General features: G+C 42.6%; 1 protein-coding gene across 3 annotated transcripts in view; it reads right to left on the bottom strand.

Moving 5' to 3' along the window:
• The window catches only part of LOC144593615 (fibronectin type III domain-containing protein 4-like), a 153,717-nt gene that overhangs the window by 71,018 nt on the left and 61,342 nt on the right, over positions 1 to 21,357 (bottom strand). For 2 of the 3 annotated variants that reach the window (XM_078399458.1, XM_078399457.1), the window contains exons 2-3: positions 18,682 to 18,800; positions 4,187 to 4,391 (exon numbers count right to left, since the gene is read on the bottom strand). In XM_078399458.1, the coding sequence (XP_078255584.1) occupies positions 4,187 to 4,391; positions 18,682 to 18,800 (324 nt within the window). Of the gene's footprint in view, positions 1 to 4,186; positions 4,420 to 18,681; positions 18,801 to 21,357 lie in introns of those variants that run through there. The other variant, XM_078399459.1, reaches the window with a different exon arrangement.

The following is a 21,357-nucleotide window of genomic DNA, read 5'->3' as shown; positions in this document are numbered from 1 at the left end:
GCAGGGATAACATAGAACTAGTGTATGGCTGGTCATTGGTCAACACAGACTCGGTGGGCCAAAGAGTCCATTTCCATGCTGCATCCCTAAACTAAACTAAAAGTGTATAACAGTTCATCCAATGTTGTTAAATAACTGTAGTCAATCAACAAGCTGAAGGAAAATATTAAACTGAAAAAAGGCCAACACAGTTGCTAAGAAACGTCAAAATCCAATAGATCAGGAGACCTACATGTGGAAAATGAGGAAAGGGATGCAAAATTAAATATGGAAATTAACATTATATGGAAATTAACATGGAAGGATACCAAAGCTTAGGGTAAAGCTGTTGCAATATCAGAACAGTCATGATTCTGAAACCTAGTGTACTCAACCTGAGGATATGGGTTTCTAATAAAATGAACAAAATTGATTGCGAAACAAACGGATAATTATTAAAAACCAGATCAGTACATCAATGTTTGTATTGGAAAGAGATTGAACACCAGCATCACACAATTGATTAAAAAATGTTATTAATACATTAAGACATGTTATTATGTGGAAGACCGAGCAAAGTACTAAAGAGAAAAGAAAACCTAAAAATGTTAAAAGAATGAACAGTGAGTTTAAACAAGATAAAAAAAACATGTATGGGAAATAATCTGTGATAATTGAAAACCACAAAAGATTCCTCAGAATCATAAAAACTTCCACCCCTTGGTACTAAAATATCCAGGAAAATAAATCAGCAATACATGAATTTATAATTTTCCAAAACCCTCCAGATTCAGCAGAAGTAATTTTAAATTAGAAATTTTAAGGAGCTGCATGATGTAAGTAAGGTAAATAATCTCCATATAGCCTTCTTAAAATTATATGTTTGATCAAAAACTTTGCACGTGGAAGAGAAATGCAGTAACTGGGTTATCTGCCAGCAGTAGACCTTGGCTGGACTCTTTTCTCGAGGAGACTCAAGGTTTTGAGGCCTGCTGATCTAACAATGCTACTGTCTCAGCTTGGTTAATATATCTCTTGACAGACTCAAGGATTAAGCTTCCTGATATTACTCTCAGGAACAGATGTGATTATTTGCTAACTCAGGCAAGAATTTCTATTGTTATAGTACTGACATTAGTCGGCATGGTGGCGCAGCCATAGAGTTGCTGCCTTACAGCGCTTGCAGCGTCGAAGACCTGAGTTCGATCCCGACTATAGGTGCTGTCTGTATGGAGTTTGTACGTTCTCCCCATGACCTGCGTGGGTTTTCTACGAGATCTTCGGTTTCCTCTCACACTCCAAAGACGTACAGGTATGTAGGTAAATTGGATTGGTAAATGTAAAAAAAAATTGTCCCTAGTGTATGTAGGTTATTGTAAATATGTGGGGATCGTTGGTCGGTGCGGACCCGGAAGGCCAAATGGCCTGTTTCCACACTGCATCCCTAAACTAAACCACAGTGCACTTGTTCACTGTTATCTGAAAGATGATTTTGCCTAAACAAGGTCAGTGCAATTAACTTAACTCAGTGCGTGATCCAAATGAAATAATTTGCGTGATGCAGTCATATTTCCCATTAGTTCCTGTAGTTTCTCGTGAACTTATCAATGTAATTTGCCCAATCACAGCTGAATGACTTTTTATCACTGTGTCTCATGATAAATGAATTACCTCGTCTCAGCAGAGGAGACAAAGCAAAGCTTTTACCTAAACAAAATGTGCCAAGTATTACATAGCAAGTATATTAGCTACAATCAGGTAGCCTGGTGGCATGGTTGCCACACAACTCCAGGAAACTAGGTTTGATCCTGAGTTAAGTAAGTATCTGTGGAGAGTTTGGACGGTCTGTGACAGTATGGGTTTGACCCAGGTAGTGTAGTTTCCTCGCACTCTTTGCAAAGATATAAATATAGAACTGGTTACAGTAAATTACCCATAGTGAGGGTGTATAGAAATGATGAACATGTGAGACAGCACAGATTACAGTGAATTAAGTGGGGAATGCGATTTATGAGAATACTGTGGCAGTCTAGACTTGATGGACTGTATGGCCTCCTTCTATCTGGTAAGGGAATGTGGGAGATATAAATAAAGACCAAGCTCTTTGCTAACCTTGGTGGGTTTTAACAACCAAGAGGATACTCACTTCTCAATTCTTCCCAAACTGAAGGAGATCCAGATGACCTTTAGGATCTATGAATTCCAAACCAAGACAATGGTAGAAAACGTCTTCATTTCCATGAATCAGTGAGCCAGGACCAAGCAACAACCTCAGACTTAAGACATTTTTAAATGGGTCAGACAGGCAGCAATATGTAAAGTAGTGCAGTAAAGCCTCCCATGAAATAATAAATTCAATAGCCTTGAAAAAACTGTGTAGGAAGGAACAGCAGATGCTGGTTTACACCAAAGATAGACACAAGATGCTGAAGTAACTCAGCGGGACAGGTAGCATCTCTGGAGAGAAGGAATGGGTGACATTTCGGGTCGAGACCCTTCTTCACGGGTCAGGGGGAGATATGGAAGGGTAAGGCGTGAAAATGGCAGATCAAAGCAGATGCCGATCAGGGAAATGTAGAATGGTTCATTGTTAGCTATGGGGAAGGTGACAATGACGCATGCAAGTCTAGCCTCGAAAAAAACATTGGCTTTTCCAGAATCACGCTGATCATTTCAGGAAACCATCTGGCATGTTTCCCCAATTTTCTCTCCAAGTTCCATCCAACGGTATTCAGAGTAATTAGGAGGAATGAAATCTGGAGTTCGTTATTAAACAGGATGAAGTGCTACACTGTATTGGCTATAGGTGGAACAATGGCTAGCAGGGGTGAAGAATAGAATCAATTGGATGCTGTTACGTAATGATTCAAACCTGCAAGCATTGCTTCATGGAATCTTTATACTCAGGACCCTGCCATTAAACATGTTGATTGGAAATTTAAGTGTGCATCTCTTACATAGAAGACACACCTTAAAACATAACTACTCCATGATAATTGAACATCAAAATGGCCTCTTTTTCTTTCACTTTGACCAAACAATGTTTTTATCAGTAAGTCTTATCACACAATGATCTCATATTTATTGAACAAACTAAAGAATTGTTTCTACTTCAAAAGCCATGAATTATTAAATATTGATATGCAGTGTTAACAATGGGAACCAATAGCAATGGCCTTCAGCCATCACCTCGTTGGTAGGTTGAAAGTTAAAGAATGCAGCTGTTTTTGCAAGAATCTTCAAAATGATTTTGTTTATCAAAATAGTGATTATTTAGGGCAGGAGTAAAAATATGTTAAACCATCTTTTTACAATAAATTAATAAACATTCAAACAATGTAGCCGCTCAATTATTGATATAACAGTTAGCTTAAAGACTTGTCCCCTACAAGTGCTTTACAATTAGATACTATTCCCTATTAACTCTGCTCACATCCACACAAATGCATGGGAGTGTTTGCAGTAATAGTGTGAATAACAGTTTATACAATAGACAATAGATGCAGGAGGAGGCCATTCGGCCCTTCGAGCCAGCACCACCATTCAATGTGATCATGGCTGATCATTCTCAATCAGTACCCCGTTCCTGCCTTCTTCCCATACCCCCTGACTCCGCTATCCTTAAGAGCTCTATCATGCTCTCTCTTGAATGCATTCAGAGAATTGGCCTCCACTGCCTTCTGAGACAGAGAATTCCACAGATTTACAACTCTCTGACTGAAAATGTTTTTCCTCATCTCTGTTCTAAATGGCCTACCCCTTAATCTTAAACTGTAGCCCCTGGTTCTGGACTCCAACAAAATTGGGAACATGTTTCCTGCCTCTAACGTGTCCAATCCCTTAATAATCTTATATGTATCGATAAGATCCCCTCACATCCTTCTAAATTCTAGTGTATACAAGCCTAGCCGCTCCAGTCTTTCAACATAGGACAGTCCCGCCATTCCGGGAATTAACCTAGCAAACCTACGCTGCACGGCCTCAATAGCAAGAATATCCTTCCTCAAATTTGGAGACCAAAACTGCACACAGTAGTCCACGTGCGGTCTCACTAGGGCCCTGTACAACCGCAAATTTAGTTATCACATTGTAAAGTTCAGATAGCTCTGTTATTAGGAAGCTCCCTAACGTATAACTAATAGCTTGCCAGAGACCATTAATGTACATGACACAAAGCCAGAGTAAATAATAAATTAAGAGATCTCACCATTGTTCGAGCTGTTTGATGGCACCCAATCAGTTTCTTTTAGAGTTCTGAATTGGACACGCTTGCTGGCACGACTTTCCCCATTCAGACCAATCGATTGAACTTGAATTACATATTCCGTGTCTTCCTCTAAGTCCCAAAGCACACAGGCTCGGTTGGTTGTGTTCACTTCACGGATTGATCTTTGCATCTGACCATCTTTTCGCTGCATCAAACAGCAATTGAAAAATTAGCTGATGATAAATAAATGTATGAGAATTATTAAAATTCGACTCCTTTTTTAATATAATTATCTCACCAGATTCTAATTAACAACAAGTGCATGGAAAGGTTCAAGGCCATTTATGAGGCCCAGAAACTCATTTTAGACAGACAAATGGACCTAATTTTAATCCATATTCTATTTATGAGGGAGGAAGATAAAAACCCAGTAACCCAGGAAGAGTCCACACCCATGGGGGGGTCAACTTTGTGTGGGAGGGATGCAGAATATGGGTCTTATCCTGATATACATCCTGAGTGATTATCCTGATATACATTTATACCATGTGTACTTATATACCTGTTTCCTAATTTATAGCATGGAAACAGGCCCTTTGGCCCCTGAGTCTATGCTGACCATCAACCACCCATTTACAATAATCTTAGATTAATCTAATAACAACTTTATGCTCTCCATATTGTTATCAATTCCACCCAAATTCTACCACTCATCTACACACCAAAGGCAATTTAACCTGCACATCTTTGAGATGTGGGGGGAAACCGGAGCACCCGGAGGAAACCCATACAGTCACAGGGAGAACATGCAAACTCCATGCAGACAGCACCCAAGGTCAGGATTGAACCCGGGTTTCTGACGCTGTGCTGCAGCGGCTCTACAAACTGTGGTATTGTGCTGTCCTTTATTTCCTCAAAGCTGCAGTATATGCAACAGCTAGTAAACCAGCTAGGCATTAAAGGTAATAAAGTTAAAGAGAGCTTTGTGTCAAGTGTCAGGTATATGAGGAAAGAAGTAGCAACAGGACAGAGGAATAGGATGGTAGTGGGTGATTGATTCCAATGGGGAAATCTCCTGCCTGGTGGGATGGTTAGATTGTTTCTGCTCCTACCAGTTCCACATTCAGTTTATAAACTCACTGTCCCTTGTGACTTGACTTGCCAGGACTAACCATCTCAAGCAAGGCCCTCAAAGAGGTGCTAGACATAACATTGTAGGGCTGTAGGGTTTTCTCAAATCGATTGCAGCATAAAGGGCAGCTTACAGATATTTTGGCCATCTAATGATGAAGCAAATGGGCAACTCAAGGTCACTGATAACACGTTAAAGTTTAGGAGTCTGAAATCAGGTGCTGAGTGACCCAATTCATTGGATCAGTGCTTAAGAGCTAAGCAATAATTCATCATTTAAGGGGAAGTTACTGGGATCGATTATCAGTTATTGTCGGGTGGGTAGTAGGAGAGGTTTAAAGATTCAAATATGGAAAATGCATCCAGCAGCACATTGGAGATGTATCCACTGTCTTTACACATGGGGCAGAAAATAAGAACTGCAAATACTGGTGACCTGTTGAGTTACTCCAACAATGTGTGTCCTTTTGTCATGAGATATTCCATATGGAATGACAGGGTGCTTCACTAACATACTTAAAGTGTCTCCCATGGTGCAATCTAGATATTCATTGCTGCTGCATGGGTTTCCCAGATAATCCAGTGGTGATAGATAGATGGGAGGTGGCAGCTCCAAGTGGTGACTGCCTATTAGGGTGCTCCTGGTGAGGAAGAAGGGCAGGAGCTGCTCCTTCCAGGTCTCTGAGAGAGCTGTTTATTGCCCCAATCACCACCCTCTTCTTCACCATCAAACCCATCTGCTTTGTGGCCTCTGGCCCTGGCTACTGGTCTGTTCCCCACCTGGATTCTCACAGGTGGCTGGTTCCTCCTCCAGGTCAGCCATTTATTTTTATTGGCAGAGGTGGTGGGGAGGCAGGAGGATCGAAACAAAAGAGTCGCAGTTTAAAATTCAGAGGGGTATCTATGTCCTCAGTCTTGTTCGATTCGTGCTCCCTTTCCTCCCTCCTTAACACTTGTTGTAAATATCATCTTAATTAGGGACACAAAGACCTGCGGTGTCCATACATCTAATTCACTAAAACTTCATGCATCAATGCAACAGTAATCAATAGGGCTAATGCAGTATTAGCCATCAGTCTCCATTTGTACAGCTAATTCTCCATATACAGTGCCCTCCATTGTGTTTGAAATCTGACAATTGAAGGACCGTTCAAGGCTCTGCCACCTTCGTTTTGGACATGGGGGGTCGTCCTGAGACTGTCTCTATTTCGCGGCTGAAGCCGGCGCACGTGGACGTTAGCCAGCCGGTCCTACTGGCGCGGCCTCGCCCTCAGGGTCGTCCTGCATCCCGGCCCTTACCCCCAGAGTCCCCATGGTTGTCTTCCCCTGGCGGGGTGGTTCCGGTTCCTGCGACCGCCGTGGTGCGCACACGGGCTGGTCGTCTCGTACGTCCCCCTGTCCGTTTCGTGCCTCCGGTTCTTTGGGGGGGGGGGTCCTGTGGCGGTGCCCGGGGGCTAGGCCACTCCCTTGGTCATTCCCCTCGGCACTGAGTGGACAGGGGGGATTAGGCCACTCCCTGGGTCATTCCCCTGGGGACAGACTGGTCTGGGGCTACGGGGTTTGCTGGAAGGGGTTATTGTTTTACTCGTGCGGGTGACTGAGTGAGTGAATGTTCAGATACTGTATTAAAGTTATTGTTACTTCTTACCTGGAGCCTGGCCCGATTCCTGTCGCGTCCAGACCCACTACACAATGCACTTTAACCACATGTGATTTTTTTTTCTATTACAAATCTCAAATTGTGGAGTACAGAGGCAAATAAATAAATGATGGGTCTTTGTCCCAAACATTATGGAGGGCACTGTATATTGAATCTGATTGGCCCACCTCCAGTACCTAGCTCAGTTTTGGCCAAAATCTCACTGGGAGTATTTGGAAGGAATACAGCACACTTCAGCTGAATTCTACAGGGGCATTAATGGTTACATTTGGAACATAAATTGCACTACTTAGCTTCTATTCCTTTGAGGGTAAAAGGTTAAAGAGTGATCTAATTAGACCTGAAATGATTAAGAGCTAAGTTTTTCAGAGCACTGAGGGTTAGAAGGGCAGAAATACTTCTCAAACCCTGATGGAAAGCTTTTGCTGATGGCATTATCTGTTTTCTGCTATTCGCCAATGTCCTGGACTAATTGGACTCCCCTTGGTTCCCTAAATATCAAAGTATCTGTCCATTTCTGTGTCTAACACACTCAGAAACCAGGCCACCATAGGCTTCCTGGGAAGAGAACCTTGGAGGGAAGAAATGTTGCTATCTTGAATGACCAATCCCGAATATTTGAGACCATGACATCTCAGCCAGAGTAAACATCAACTCCATATTTCCCCTGTCAAACTCTGTAGGAAAAAAACTGCAGATGCTGGTTTAAATCGAAGGTAGACACAAAGTGCTGGAGTAACTCAGCGGGTCAGGCAGCATCTTGGGAGAGGAGGAATGGGTGACGTTTCAGGTCGGATCAGTCCGAAGAAGGGTCTCGACCCGAAACGTCATCCATTCCTTCTCTCCCGAGATGCTGCCTGACCTGCTGAATTACTCCAGCATTTTGTGTTAACCGCTCTCTCTCATCTTGACAGCCAGAAGGCTGGCTGAGAAGCTGCTGAAACTGGGGCTTAACACTCCCCTGTGTGCCTGGGTCCTGGACTTTCTCACCGACACAGAAATGGACAGATACTTTGATCTTGAGGAAATTCAGAGTCTCTCTGAGGATCCTTCAGTGCTTCTACTCTGGGGCTGTAGAAAGCATCTTGTCCGGAAACATCACAAGCTGGTTTGGGAATAGCTCTGCCCTGGACAGGAAGGCTCTGCGGAGAGTAGTGCATTCGGCTGAACGACCTATGGGAACTACACTCGCCTCCCCTGCAGGACCTATACATCAGGAGGTGCAGATCTAGAGCCAGCAACATTATGGGGGACCCCTAACACCCCAGCAACGGACTGTTCCATCAAACGCCTCCACTGTCACTCTGTGAAAACAGAGAGGATGAGATGGAGTTTCTTCCCACAGGCCATCAGGACTGTTAACTCTCATATCACCAGGGTCTAATTTAATTTACTGTATTCATTTATTTTTTGTGTTAAAAAAGATATTTCTCTTCTGCTTTGCAGTTTTAGCACAATCCGCAGGCGTTGCCACTTTCATTTCACTGCACATCTTGCATGTGACAAATAAAGTCGACTTGACTTGACTCTGTAGGAATTGTGTACAGTTTGATTAGATAATCTTTCATTCTTCTAAAATCAAGGAAGCATAAACCCAGTCTACTTAATCTCTCTTCAAATGATACGTTCCCAGGATCCCAGAAATGAAACGGGTGGATTTTCCCTTCTCCTTGACCACAAGAAAATCCTTCTTTAGAAGCATCCGATTTCTGCACAATTTTCCAAATCACGCTTCACCACAGTATTTCAATCATGGCAATGAGTCATCAGTACTTTTGTCATCAAATCATCTTGCACTAAAGGCCAGCATGTAATTTGTCTTCCTAATTGCTTGCTTAATGCATATTAACTTTCAGTGAATCCTGTGTGAAATATACTTTCCCTTTGAACACCAATGCCTTTCAATTTCACACCATTTGATTCTTTTTTTCCCCATCAAAGTGCTTGATCTTACATGTTTGCACATTATATTCTATCTTCCATTTTTGGCCATTTGCTTAATCTGTCTATATTTCCCTGAAGCTGGCCAGGAACAATATTATAACAATTTTATTTCTGAAGAGGTGGGCAGCACAGTGGCGCAGTGGTAGAGTTGTTGCCTTACATCGCTCGAGACCCGGGTGTTGTTTGTGTGGAGTTTGTACATTCTCTCTGTGACTGCATGGGTTTTCTCCGGGTGCTCCAGTTTTCTCTCACATTCCAAAGACATATAGGTTTGTTGGTAAATTGGCTTCTGTAAATTGTCCCAAATGTGTTGGATAGTGCTCGTGTATGGGTAATTGTTAGTCGGCAAGGACTCAGTGGGCCGAAAGGCCTACTTCCATGCAGTATCTCTAAACTAAAACAAACTGAAGCCCAAGCTCTCAGCTTTATATTATTAATGAACTTGGGTATATTGTACTTCATCCCCTCATCCAAGTCATTGATATAGACAATGTGACCAGCCTTGGTTCAAGCATTGTTCCCTATGGCTCCCCACTGTTCAAAGCTTCCCAACATGAAAATGACCCAGGTTGCACATTGCACTTGCACACATTCTACTCCCCTCAATTTCCAGCACTTTGAAGGGATTATTTCCTTTACAACTCAACAGTTCATTCTTCTGCCCTTTCAATCACTTCTCGTCTTATAGCACTTTGTCTTGCAACTGTAGGCAATGTAATGTCTGTCCTTTCATATCTTCCCTGGTCACCAGTCCTTCCAGGTGAAGCAACAATGTAAGTACACTTCTTCCAATCTAGTTTACTGCATTCGGTGCACAAACTATGATCTCTTCCATAATGAAAAATCTGAGGCAAATTGGGTGATCCCTTTGTGGAACACCTGCACTTAGTCCACTGGAGTAGCCCTGAGCTTCCTGTTGCTGCCACTTTAGTTCACCATCCCACTCCTACTCTGACCTTTCTCTTTGTAACCCCCTGCACTGCAACAATGAGGCCCATTGCAAGCTTGAGGAACAGAATCTTATTTTCCATCTGGGCATGTTGCTGTCCAGGATTGAATATTAATTTCTCCAACTTTGGACACCTTTCTCTTTCTTTCTGTCCGGATGAGGACTGGCCACTTCCAGCTGCCATCACTTTAACTTTATTTTTTCTCTTTTTTCGTGTGTAGTCAGAACTGTCGGGCATGTCCCTCAGCCTTAACATGAACAACACAATGCATAGACAATAAAGCTTAATCTGATCTTAACCGCAACCTGAGGCCATTCTGGTCTCAGCTCATATTGGGGAAAAATGTAACAAAGTATGTTAAATGGGTAAAGGAGGTAGAATAATAATCACCATGGAATATTTTATCCAGTGTCAGATAAAGTAACGGGAAGATTTAGTGAAAGGCATTTCGAAGATCATTGGAATTTATAGAAAGAAAATAATTTGGAATGAAGATCTTGTAATTCCTTTCTCTCACCCAATAAATAAAAGCCTGATCAGAGAAGAGCACTGCTAGATTTAGCAATTAAAATTGTACTAAAATAAGCAGGCAATAGCAATAACAACATGATATGTAATGAAATGGAGAAAGATGCAAGGCAAAGCCCACATTAAGATAAAAATTGATTTCATAGGGATGCAAGTAGAACCAGTGACGGTCACAGGATTACATGGATCGTGAATATTCATCACTTATGTTAATAATTATGGTTGGAATTCGAAGTAAACTTTCTAAATTGGAGACATATCCAACCTATTGATTTAATTAATAAGGGGAGGACGGTGCTAAAAGGAAGGTGTCAAAAATATATAGGATGGGATATAAACTTTAATATAGATAGGTTTGGAAGAGTTCTGGAAAATATCCAATGATTAATTGGGTGGAGGAGCAGAAATCTGGAAATCAATAAAGAGTGACACAATAAGGCCATAAAAATAAACTGGTTACTTATGTTCACTCCCAGGATGATCCAAACAGTGTTGCCTTGCTAATTTTCTAGGTGCCGGAGTTATCACTGGTGCTGGAGCGTGCGTTATTAAATTCCCCGCTTGTTAAAATTCCCCACTGTTTAATTTGGCTTTTTTTTACAGAGGTGCCGGAGTGGTGCTCCGGTGAGCTCCGAGCAGCACTGCATCCCTGGATCCAAATGAAAACCAAAGAATATATAACACTAATGACTTTAAATTAATGCCAGAGAGCTGTCTTAAACTTATTATATCAGTGTATCAAACAGTGCCCCTGTGACTGAGAAAGGGATGAATTTGGAAGATAATTTACAATCTGCCGAAATATTAATGCAGCCTGTTTAACTCTACTGACCTAAGTTCAATTCCTAGGCATAAAATAGATTAAACCACACTTAGCACACTAGTAATATTTTAGTCTTGCCATTTAAAGGAATGCACAAGGACCAGTGAAAAAAAGTCATTGGAATGATTCCAAAACTGAAATGTTATACCAATCAGGAAAGGTTAAACAAGATGTGGCCTTTTTCTCTGGAGAAGTTTGACAATTGACATCATTGGGAACATCATATATTTTGATGCAGTATAGAATAAAATGATGGTGGTGAATATTTGAAATTCACAAAGGTTGTGCCTTATAGAAGTTGTAAATGTTTTGTGAGTCAGGAAGTGCAGGACCATTCCTGAAGCTGTATTATTTATGTGCCTGGGCCAGTTGAGTTTCTAATCAATAGCCTGCTCAGGATGGTGGTGGGATCAATGATAGTGATGCAACTGATGATCAGGGGTTGGTGGCTGGATTCCCATTTGATGGAGATGGTCAATGCCTGACACTCGTTTGCCATGAATGTAACTTGTCATTTGTCAGTTCAGTTTGAGTGTAGTTTGTATCTTACTGCATGCAGACATGGACTGCTTCCATTCCTGAAGAGTTGCAAATGGAATTGGACATTATGCCGCCATAACAAAACTGACAGATGTCCCCACATCTGACCTTGTGATGGAAGGAGGGCAATAATACTGCAGCCCAGGATACCGCCCTGAGGAACTCCTGCAGCCATGTCTTAGGGCTGAGATGATTGACTTCCAAAACTGTAACTATTTTTCGTTGTGCAAAATATGAGTGTAATAATTATTGTGTTTTCTCCTGGATACCAAATTATTTCAGTTTTGCCAGAGTTTTTTGATGAATAATGAATCAAATGCTGCCTTGATATCAAAGGCAGTCATTCTTGCTTCCTCGCTGGAATTCAGCCCTTTGCCCATGTTTAGGACAAGGCAGGAGAGGGGGTCTGGAGCAATGGGCCTAGCAAGACACTAATCAGGCCAAGATGAACAGATTCTTGGTGATTTCATCTAGATAATTCTCTTGATAACACCTTTCATCATTTTCCTGATAATTTGGATTGAATTGATGAATAGCTAGATTGGATTTGTTCTACATTTTGTCGAAAAGGACATATTGAAGTCATTTTTCACATTATTGGGTCGAGGCCACGGTTCAAACTGTGTAGAATGCTCGGTTACAGGCTTGTCTAGTTCTGGAGACTATCTTTAGTACTTCTGTCAGAATGTTGTTTGGTTCTCCTGCCTTTGCTGTACTCAACACCCTCAGGCATTCAAAGAGAAACTGGACAAGCACACAAAGAAAGCTGTTTATATGGACATATTGATTATGTTAAATGAAGAAAGTGCATGGAGGCTGTTTCTGTGCTGGTTATGTAGTGCAAGATTTTAAAGCTAACTACATTTCGTATTCACTAACAATATTATGTGTGCTCGTGATCCTTTCTTCTGCTCATGTTATATAATGACATTGACAGATAATGAAAGTTTTAATTAGGAAGCACCAGTGGCATTGGATAGAGTTTGATCATTGAGGTGTGTGTGACTGATTCAGAATTACTAACGAGGTTGTTTAAAAATGTAGGGTGAACATTCTGTTGATGCGCTGTGGAAATGACTGCCAGCTTACAAAAGCCTATGTCTTTTCCCATGTCTCTTTTCTGGTTGAAGTAGCAGAATGTCAATATATTATTTATATTTCTGATCAGCAATCATGGGAAGCAATATAAGAAAATAACTGCAGATGCTGGTACAAATCGATTTATTCACAAAATGCTGGAGTAACTCAGCAGGTCAGGCAGCATCTCGGGAGAGAAGGAATGGGTGACGTTTCGGGTCGAGACCCTTCAGTCTGAAGAAGGGTTTCGACCCGAAACGTCACCCATTCTTTCTCTCCCGAGATGCTGCCTGACCTGCTGAGTTACTCCAGCATTTTGTGAATAAATCATGGGAAGCAACGTCTGCTGGGTCAAAAGGTAAGTAGAACAGAGGAGGAAATGAATACAATTATTTAGATGCCCACTAGACTCTGATAGTGCTGGAATTGTACTCTGGTCATCACAAGTCTTCAATCACTTTACGATAGGGTAACATTAAATGACAATTTACTGTGGTGAAGATGTCTTCAGTGTCACCAACAAATCTGAACACGCTTTTCCATCACCCTCCCCCCTGTTAAAGCAACAGTTTCCAGCAGCAATACTCACAGTGTTACACAGCCACACAGCAGAAAATTGTTACCATGGGCAGAAGCTGGTTTATCCTATCAAAATAAATCAATCCGGTTCCACAGCCCAGTAGATGAAAAAATATCCCCCACCCCCACTCCCATTTAAAGGATTTTTTTCCTGAGCTCTGGACAGACCCAAAAGGTCAGAGATAATAAATAAGCCAATGTAAAATACATGTATTTACAGATATAAACAGGTGAAATATCATTCAAACGATGTTGGTAAAATAGAATGCAGAGGAGTGACAGAGACTACATGAATGCGGCAGTATGAGGAATTGACTACAAACCAGCAACAGTAGGTAGTTAAAGCAGAATCCTGAGTTAATGCAGTGCTTCGGGAGATTGAAGTGGGCGTGTGGAGCATCTTGCAGCTGACAGCAGCAGCAAGGCGGGCTCACAACAGCTGCTGATCAGATGATGGAGAGAAATTGAAAATCGATTTTCAATGACCTACAAAGGCCGAGGATTGTACTACTTGTTTAACCATTCATACCTGCCCTTTATTTTAGCTAAAAAAAGACACCACATCAGAGGAACATGGAGCTGAATTTATTTGCAGCATCCTATTAGCTCTGTGCCTGATTGTGACTTTACTGCTGACAGGGAATATTCAGGATTTTGTATATTGTTGGACAAAAAGACCAGAACAGCCACTTAGATCTGCCCTTCCCTCCGTCCCAAGTGAGAAAGTGCTACCTTTTCCCACTACAGTGCTAATCTATTCTTAATTGAACAAGACCACCTTACTATTTCCTACTACAGTAGCCCAACCCATCAATAGACCATAGACAATAGACAATAGGTGCAGGAGTAGGCCATTCGGCCCTTCGAGCCAGCACCACCATTCAATGTGATCATGGCTGATCATTCTCAATCAGTACCCCGTTCCTGCCTTCTCCCCATACCCCCTGACTCCGCTACCCTTAAGAGCTCTATCTAGCTCTCTCTTGAATGCATTCAGAGAATTGGCCCCCACTGCCTTCTGAGGCAGAGAATTCCACAGATTTACAACTCTCTGACTAAAAATGTTTTTCCTCATCTCCGTTCTAAATGGCCTACCCCTTATTCTTAAACTGTGGCCCCTGGTTCTGGACTCCCCCAACATTGCGAACATGTTTCCTGCCTCTAACGTGTCCAACCCCTTAATAATATTATATGTTTGGATAAGATCCCCTCTCATCCTAAATTCCAGTGTATACAAGCCTAGTCGCTCCAGTCTTTCAACATATGACAGTCCCGCCATTCGGGGAATTAACCTAGTAAACCTATGCAGCACGCCCTCAATAGCAAGAATATCCTTCCTCAAATTTGGAGACCAAAACTGCACACGGAACTCCAGGTGCGGTCTCACTAGGGCCCTGTACAACTGCAGAAGGACCTCTTTGTTCCTATACTCAACTCCTCTTGTTATGAAGGCCAACATTCCATTGGCTTTCTTCACTGCCTGCTGTACCTGCATGCTTCCTTTTTGTGACTGATGCACTAGGACACCCAGATCTCGTTGTACATCCCCTTTTCCTAACTTGACACCATTCAGATAATAATCTGCCTTACTATTCTTACCACCAAAGTGGATAACCTCACACTTATCCACATTAAACTGCATCTGCCATGCATACGCCCACTCACACAACCTGTCCAAGTCACCCTGCAACCTCATAGCATCTTCCTCACAGTTCACACTACCACCCAGCTTTGTATCATCTGCAAATTTGCTAATGGTACTTTTAATCCCTTCATCCAAGTCATTAATGTATATTGTAAATAGCTGTGGTCCCAGCACTGAGCTTTGCGGAACCCCACTAGTCCCTGCCTGCCATTCTGAAAGGGACCCATTTATCCCCACTCTTTGCTTTCTGTCTGCCAACCAATTTTCTTTCCATGTCAGTACCCTACCCCCAATACCATGTGCTCTAATTTTGCCCACTAATCTCCTATGTGGGACCTTGTCGAAGGCTTTCTGAAAGTCAAGGTACACCACATCCACTAGCTCTCCCCTGTCAATTTTCCTAGTAACATCCTCAAAAAATTTCAGAAGATTAGTCAAGCATGATTTCCCCTTCGTCAATCCATGCTGACTCGAAACGATCCTGTTACTGCTATCCAAATGCTCCGCAATTTTGTCTTTTATAATTGACTCCAGCATCTTCCCCACCACTGATGTCAGACTAACTGGTCTATAAGTTCCCGTTTTCTCTCTCCCTCCTTTCTTAAAGAGTGGGATAACGTTAGCTACCCTCCAATCCACAGGAACTGATCCTAAATCTATAGAACATTGGAAAATAATCACCAATGCGTCCACAATTTCCAGAGCCACCTCCTAAGTACCCTGGGATGCAGACCATCAGGCCCTGGGGATTTATCAGCCTTCAGTCGCATCAGTCTACCCAACACCATTTCTTGCCTAATGTGAATTTCCTTCAGTTCCTCCGTCACCCTAGGATCTCTGGCCACTAGAACATCTGGGAGATTGTTTGTATCTTCCTTAGTGAAGGCAGATCCAAAGTACCGGTTCAACTCGTCTGCAATTTCCTTGTTCCCCATAATAAATTCCCCTGCTTCTGTCTTCAAGGGACCCACATTTGCCTTGACTATTTTTTTCCTCTTCACATACCTAAAAAAGTTTTTACTATCCTCCTTTATATTATTGGCTAGTTTTCCCTCGTACCTCATCTTTTCTCCCCGTATTGCCTTTTTAGTTATCTTCTGTTGCTCTTTAAAAGAGTCCCAATCCTCTGGCTTCCCACTCTTCTTTGCTATGTTATGCTTCTTCTCTTTTATTTTTATGCTGTCCTTGACTTCCCTTGTCTGTCACAGGTGCCTCTTACTCCCCTTAGAATCTTTCCTTCTCTTTGGGATGAATTGATCCTGCAACTTCTGCATTATTCCCAGGAATACCTGCCATTGCTGTTCCAGTCTTCCCTGCTTGAGTCTCCTTCCAGTCAAATCTGGCCAGCTTCTACCTCATGCCTCTGTAATCCCCTTTGCTATACTGTAATACTGACACTTCCGATTTTCCCTTCTCCCTCTCAATTTGTAAAAACGTATCATATTGTGATCACTGCATCCTAATGGCTCTTTTACCTTGAGTCCCCTTATCAGATCAGATTAATTACATAACACTAAATCCAGAATTGCCTTCTCCCTGGTAGGCTCCAGTACAAGCTGTTCTAAGAATCCATCTCGGAGGCACTCCACAAACTCTCTTTCCTGGGGTCCATTACCAACCTGATTTTCCCAGTCTACCTGCATGTTGAAATCTCCCAAAACCACCATAGCATTACATTTGTGACATGCCAATTTTAGCTCTTGATTCAACTTGTACCCTATGTCAAGGCTACTGTTTGGGGGCCTGTAGCTAACTCCCATTAGGGTCTTTTAACCTTACAATTCCTCATTTCTATCCATACTGATTCTACATCTCCTGATTCTATGTCACCCCTTGCAAGGGAGTGAATATCATTCCTCACCAACAGAGCGACCCCACCCCCTCTGCCCACCTGTCTGTCTTTTCTATACATTGTGTACCCCTGAATATTCAGTTCCCAGCCCTGGTCCTCTTGTAGCCATGTCTCTGTAATTCCCACAACATCATATTTGCCAATGTCTAACTGAGCCTCAAGCTCATCCACTTTATTTTTTATACTTTGTGCATTTAAATACAACACTTTAACTTCGGTATTCACCTCCCCTCTCACACCGGTCATAATTGGCCCTGACCTTACTCTCTTATCCCATCTAGAACTTCCCTTCCCATTTATTCGAGAGTCCTTTTCAATTTCTCCTGTATTCGCTTCCCCTTTAACTCCATCTTCATATTCCCAATTTGTCAACCCCTCCCCCCACTACTTAGTTTAAACCCACACGTGTAGCACTAGCAAACCTGCCTGCCAGAATGTTGGTCCTCCTGCTGTTAAGGTGTAACCCTTCCCTTTTGTACAGGTCACCCCTACCCCAGAAGAGATCCCAGTGGTCTATAAATTTAAATCCCTGCTCCCTGCACCAGCCCCTCAGCCATACATTCATATCCCCGATCTCTCTGTTCCTGCCCTCACCAGCACGAGGTACAGGCAGCAGTCCAGAGATAACCACCCTCGACGTCCTACTTCTCAGTCTTCTTCCTAACTCTCTAAACTCACGTTGCAGTATCTCCTTCCTCTTCCTCCTGACATCGTTCGTGCCCACGTGCACAACTACTTCCAGTTGATCGCCTTCCCTCGCTAGGATGTTCTGAAGCCGGTTCGTGATGTCATGAATCCTGGTACCAGGGAGGCAACAGACCATCCTCAAGTCCCGCCTGCCGCCACAGAATCTACTGTCCATACCTCGGACAATGGAGTCACCCACTACTATGGCTTTTCCATCATTCACTCCTCGCCCTTTCATCAACTTTACATTCAACCAGTGGAGAAAGCCACAGTCTCAGAGCGCCAGGCACCTGCGTTCGATCCTGACCTCGGGTGCTGTCTGTGTGGAGTTTGCACGTTCTGCCTGTGAACATGTGGGTTTTCTCCATGTCACCCGTGGTCAGGATCAAACCCGGGACTCTGGCGCTGCAAGGCATCGCTGTAAGGCTCTATCGCTGTGCCAACGTGCCGCCCTACAAACGTGGTCAACAGTTCCCAAAATGTAACAGTGCGTAAAGGGTTAATGTTGTGTTCAGAAGTGTGCTTCCAAGGAAATCTAGGCGCCTCACTGTTGGGAGTACGGTTCCAGTTCAGTTCCCTATAGTAGCACTCCAGCAGGAGATTGGGAGAAGCCTTGTTCAGTGGCATAAGTGGTCATTTACTCTGTGTTCCCCAGGCTTCTGCAGATCTCCCCAGGAAGTTGTGGAGAGAGATCTGAAGAATGTGGAAATTCACATTTTTTTCAGAGATGGATTCAAATCCAATAGAAACTTGGCTTCAGCACAATTGGCACTATTTTCAATTTTAATATCTTATAAAATATGAGCTTTAATAAACTGAAGGGAGCTACATTCCTTTGATAATGAAAATAGAAAACCGCAGAAAGGCTTCAGCTTCCTGCTGTTCAAATGACTACTCACAACTCTGAGATCAGGGGATTTGTAATTGTTATCTTTCAGCAGTGGATTTAACTGGTCCAACATTGATTTCAATAAAAACTGGCACTTGCGGGGCAAAAATGCTTCAAGCAGCAAGTAATGGAGTTTGCCAAGAGTTTATAAACAGCAACCAAGAAATGAAATGAGATTGTGCAGCATTACCAGTTGTGAGATTGCATAACCAATGATAACATCTCCTTCAGGAACATCCCAGGACACGCTGGCTGAGTTGGCCTTCAGGTGACTGACAGTGACATTGACGGGAGCTGGTGGTCTGTCAGCTGAAAGACATAAATTAGGGGTGGACATTAGATGTTTCTCCTTGTGCATCAATCAAAACATTAGGCAAATATCTTAACTCTGTGAGCATTAAGACACTGAAATAGCCATCCATCGCCAGCAATAGAATGAACACAGTTAAATTTATGAGCATAAGGATGAGGTTTACAGAATGGTTAGTTCAAACAAAAGTTTTTATTTAATTAGTCCTTCAAGTGCCATTTTACACCTCTTCAGTCTGAAGAAGGGTCTCGACCCGAAACGTCACCCATTCCTTCTCTCCCGAGATGCTGCCTGACCTGCTGAGTTACTCCAGCATTTTGTGAATAAATCGATTTGTACCAGCATCTGCAGTTATTTTCTTATACTACCCGTTGGTGAAATACAGTCAGTTAGGGATTGTGAGGCAACTTTAGTCAGGAGCTGGAGACAGAAGAGACTGCAAATGAAGCAAGTATCTTGAGCGAACAACAAACTGCCAGAGGAATGCATCTGTGGATGGAAGAAGGATCCTGACCCAAAATGCCATCTGTCCATTTCCCTCCATTGATGCTGACTGACCCATTGAGTTCCTCCAGCAGTTTTAATTTTTAAACAAAGAGTTATAGGGTAGCAGCCAGTAATACAAACAAGAATTAGACTTCAGCTGACTGAATAAACGCACAGTCTGTGAAGAGAGCAAAGCGCTGGCTCACAGCAGGAGGCCACTTAAGAGATAAGGTCTGGAAACTGAGATAACTATGGGAAAACCTTGCACAATAAATATAGCGATACTAATTTGACTACATCAATTCAGGTTTCAGACCTCTTTGGGCGGCACGGTAGCGCAGCGGTAGAGTTGCTGCTTTACAGCGAATGCAGCGCCGGAGACTCAGGTTCGATCCTGACTACGGGTGCTGCACTGTAAGGAGTTTGTACGTTCTCCCCGTGACCTGCGTGGGTTTTCTCCGAGATCTTCGGTTTCCTCCCACACTCCAAAGACGTACAGGTATGTAGGTTAATTGGCTGGGCAAATGTAAAAATTGTCCCTAGTGGGTGTAGGATGGTGTTAATGTACGGGGATCGCTGGGCGGCACAGACTTGGAGGGCCGAAAAGGCCTGTTTCCGGCTGTATATATATGATATGATATGATGATATATTTTTCACTATAATGACAGACACCAAGGAAGATTCCAGATGAGCCATTTTGTCAATTAGCCAAGGCTTGGTAACAGACACATTTGTCTATTAATCAATATCCAGGGCATTTGTGCACCCAGAGAATTAACCCTTAAAACTGAGGTGAGAAAATACTTTTTCACCCAGAGAGTTGTGAATTTGTGGAATTCACTGCCACAGAGGGCAGTGGAAGCCAAATCACTGGATGGATTTAAGAGAGAGTTAGATAGAGCTCTAGGAGCTAGTGGAATCAAGGGATATGGGGAAAAGGCAGACACGGGATATTGATTGGGGACGATCAGCCATGATCACAATGAATGGTGGTGCTGGCTCGAAGGGCCGAATGGCCTCCTGCACCTATTTTCTATGTTTCTATGTTTCTATGTAACACTAATTTTGAGAGGAAAATAGACACAAAGTGCTGGAGTAACACAGTGGGACAGGCACCATTTCTGGAAAGATGGAATGGGTGACGTTTCGGGTTGTGACCCTTCTTCAGTCTGAAGAAGGGTCTCGATCCAAAACGTCACCCATTCCTTCTCTCCAGAAATGCTGCCTGTCCCGCTGAGTTACACCAGCACTTTGTGTCTATCTTCGTTTTAAACCAACATCTGCAATTCCTTCCTACTAATTTTGAGCATCTGGGGATTTTGTCCTCAGAGGTCTTTAGAATTGTGATGTGCACTACTTTGTCCCAACTTTGTCCCAACAAAGGTGTCTGATAGTCTTGTCATTTGTGACCTCCCTTGTAAATATATAATTCTATGGAACTATTTGTCTACCCCTTAAAATGTTGAAGTAAATAGTGCAATTGTAAATTTTGAAATTATGGTTGATCACCTGGTATTGTTGTTCTTAAAGAGTATAAAAACTCAATGTAGTTTGAGTTCAGGAAGATTCTTCCAGGAGAGTATCCCCAGTGATTCTTCTTCCAGGCCTCCCCTGCACATCAGCTTGTTGTGCTGAATAAAGACCTGCTACATCTGCAGCTCTAGTCTCCATGTGTCTTATTCAAACTCACAGCACAGTCAATACACTGAGTTTATTAATAAAAGGAACTCAATGCCTTTGAGTTGCCCTGAGTGATGCAATTCCCTTATACAAGCTATCAGTTACTGGGGTGTGTCAGGGACTGAGTGAAGTTTGGTTTGGCCTAGGGCATTGTCCATAGAGACAAATTATATCAGTGGCAAAAGTGAATACAAAAGCTCACCCAAGACAGGATAGCATACAACCATCACACATGGAAAAGGTGGAGCTTTCAAAGGGATTAACAGAGAGGTAAAGTTAGAGGTTAACACTATCTGGGCAGATATCGACCAGAGTCAGGATGTGCATGAGGAAGAGAATGGGCCAAGATTTGTGAAAACTCCAGCATGCTAGTCATAGAGTTATTGAGC

Source organism: Rhinoraja longicauda, chromosome 5, assembly GCF_053455715.1.
Source record: "Rhinoraja longicauda isolate Sanriku21f chromosome 5, sRhiLon1.1, whole genome shotgun sequence".
Taxonomy (NCBI): Eukaryota; Metazoa; Chordata; class Chondrichthyes; order Rajiformes; family Arhynchobatidae; genus Rhinoraja; species Rhinoraja longicauda.
Note: the sequence above shows the minus strand (reverse complement) of the source record. Positions and strands in the feature narration are given on the sequence as shown.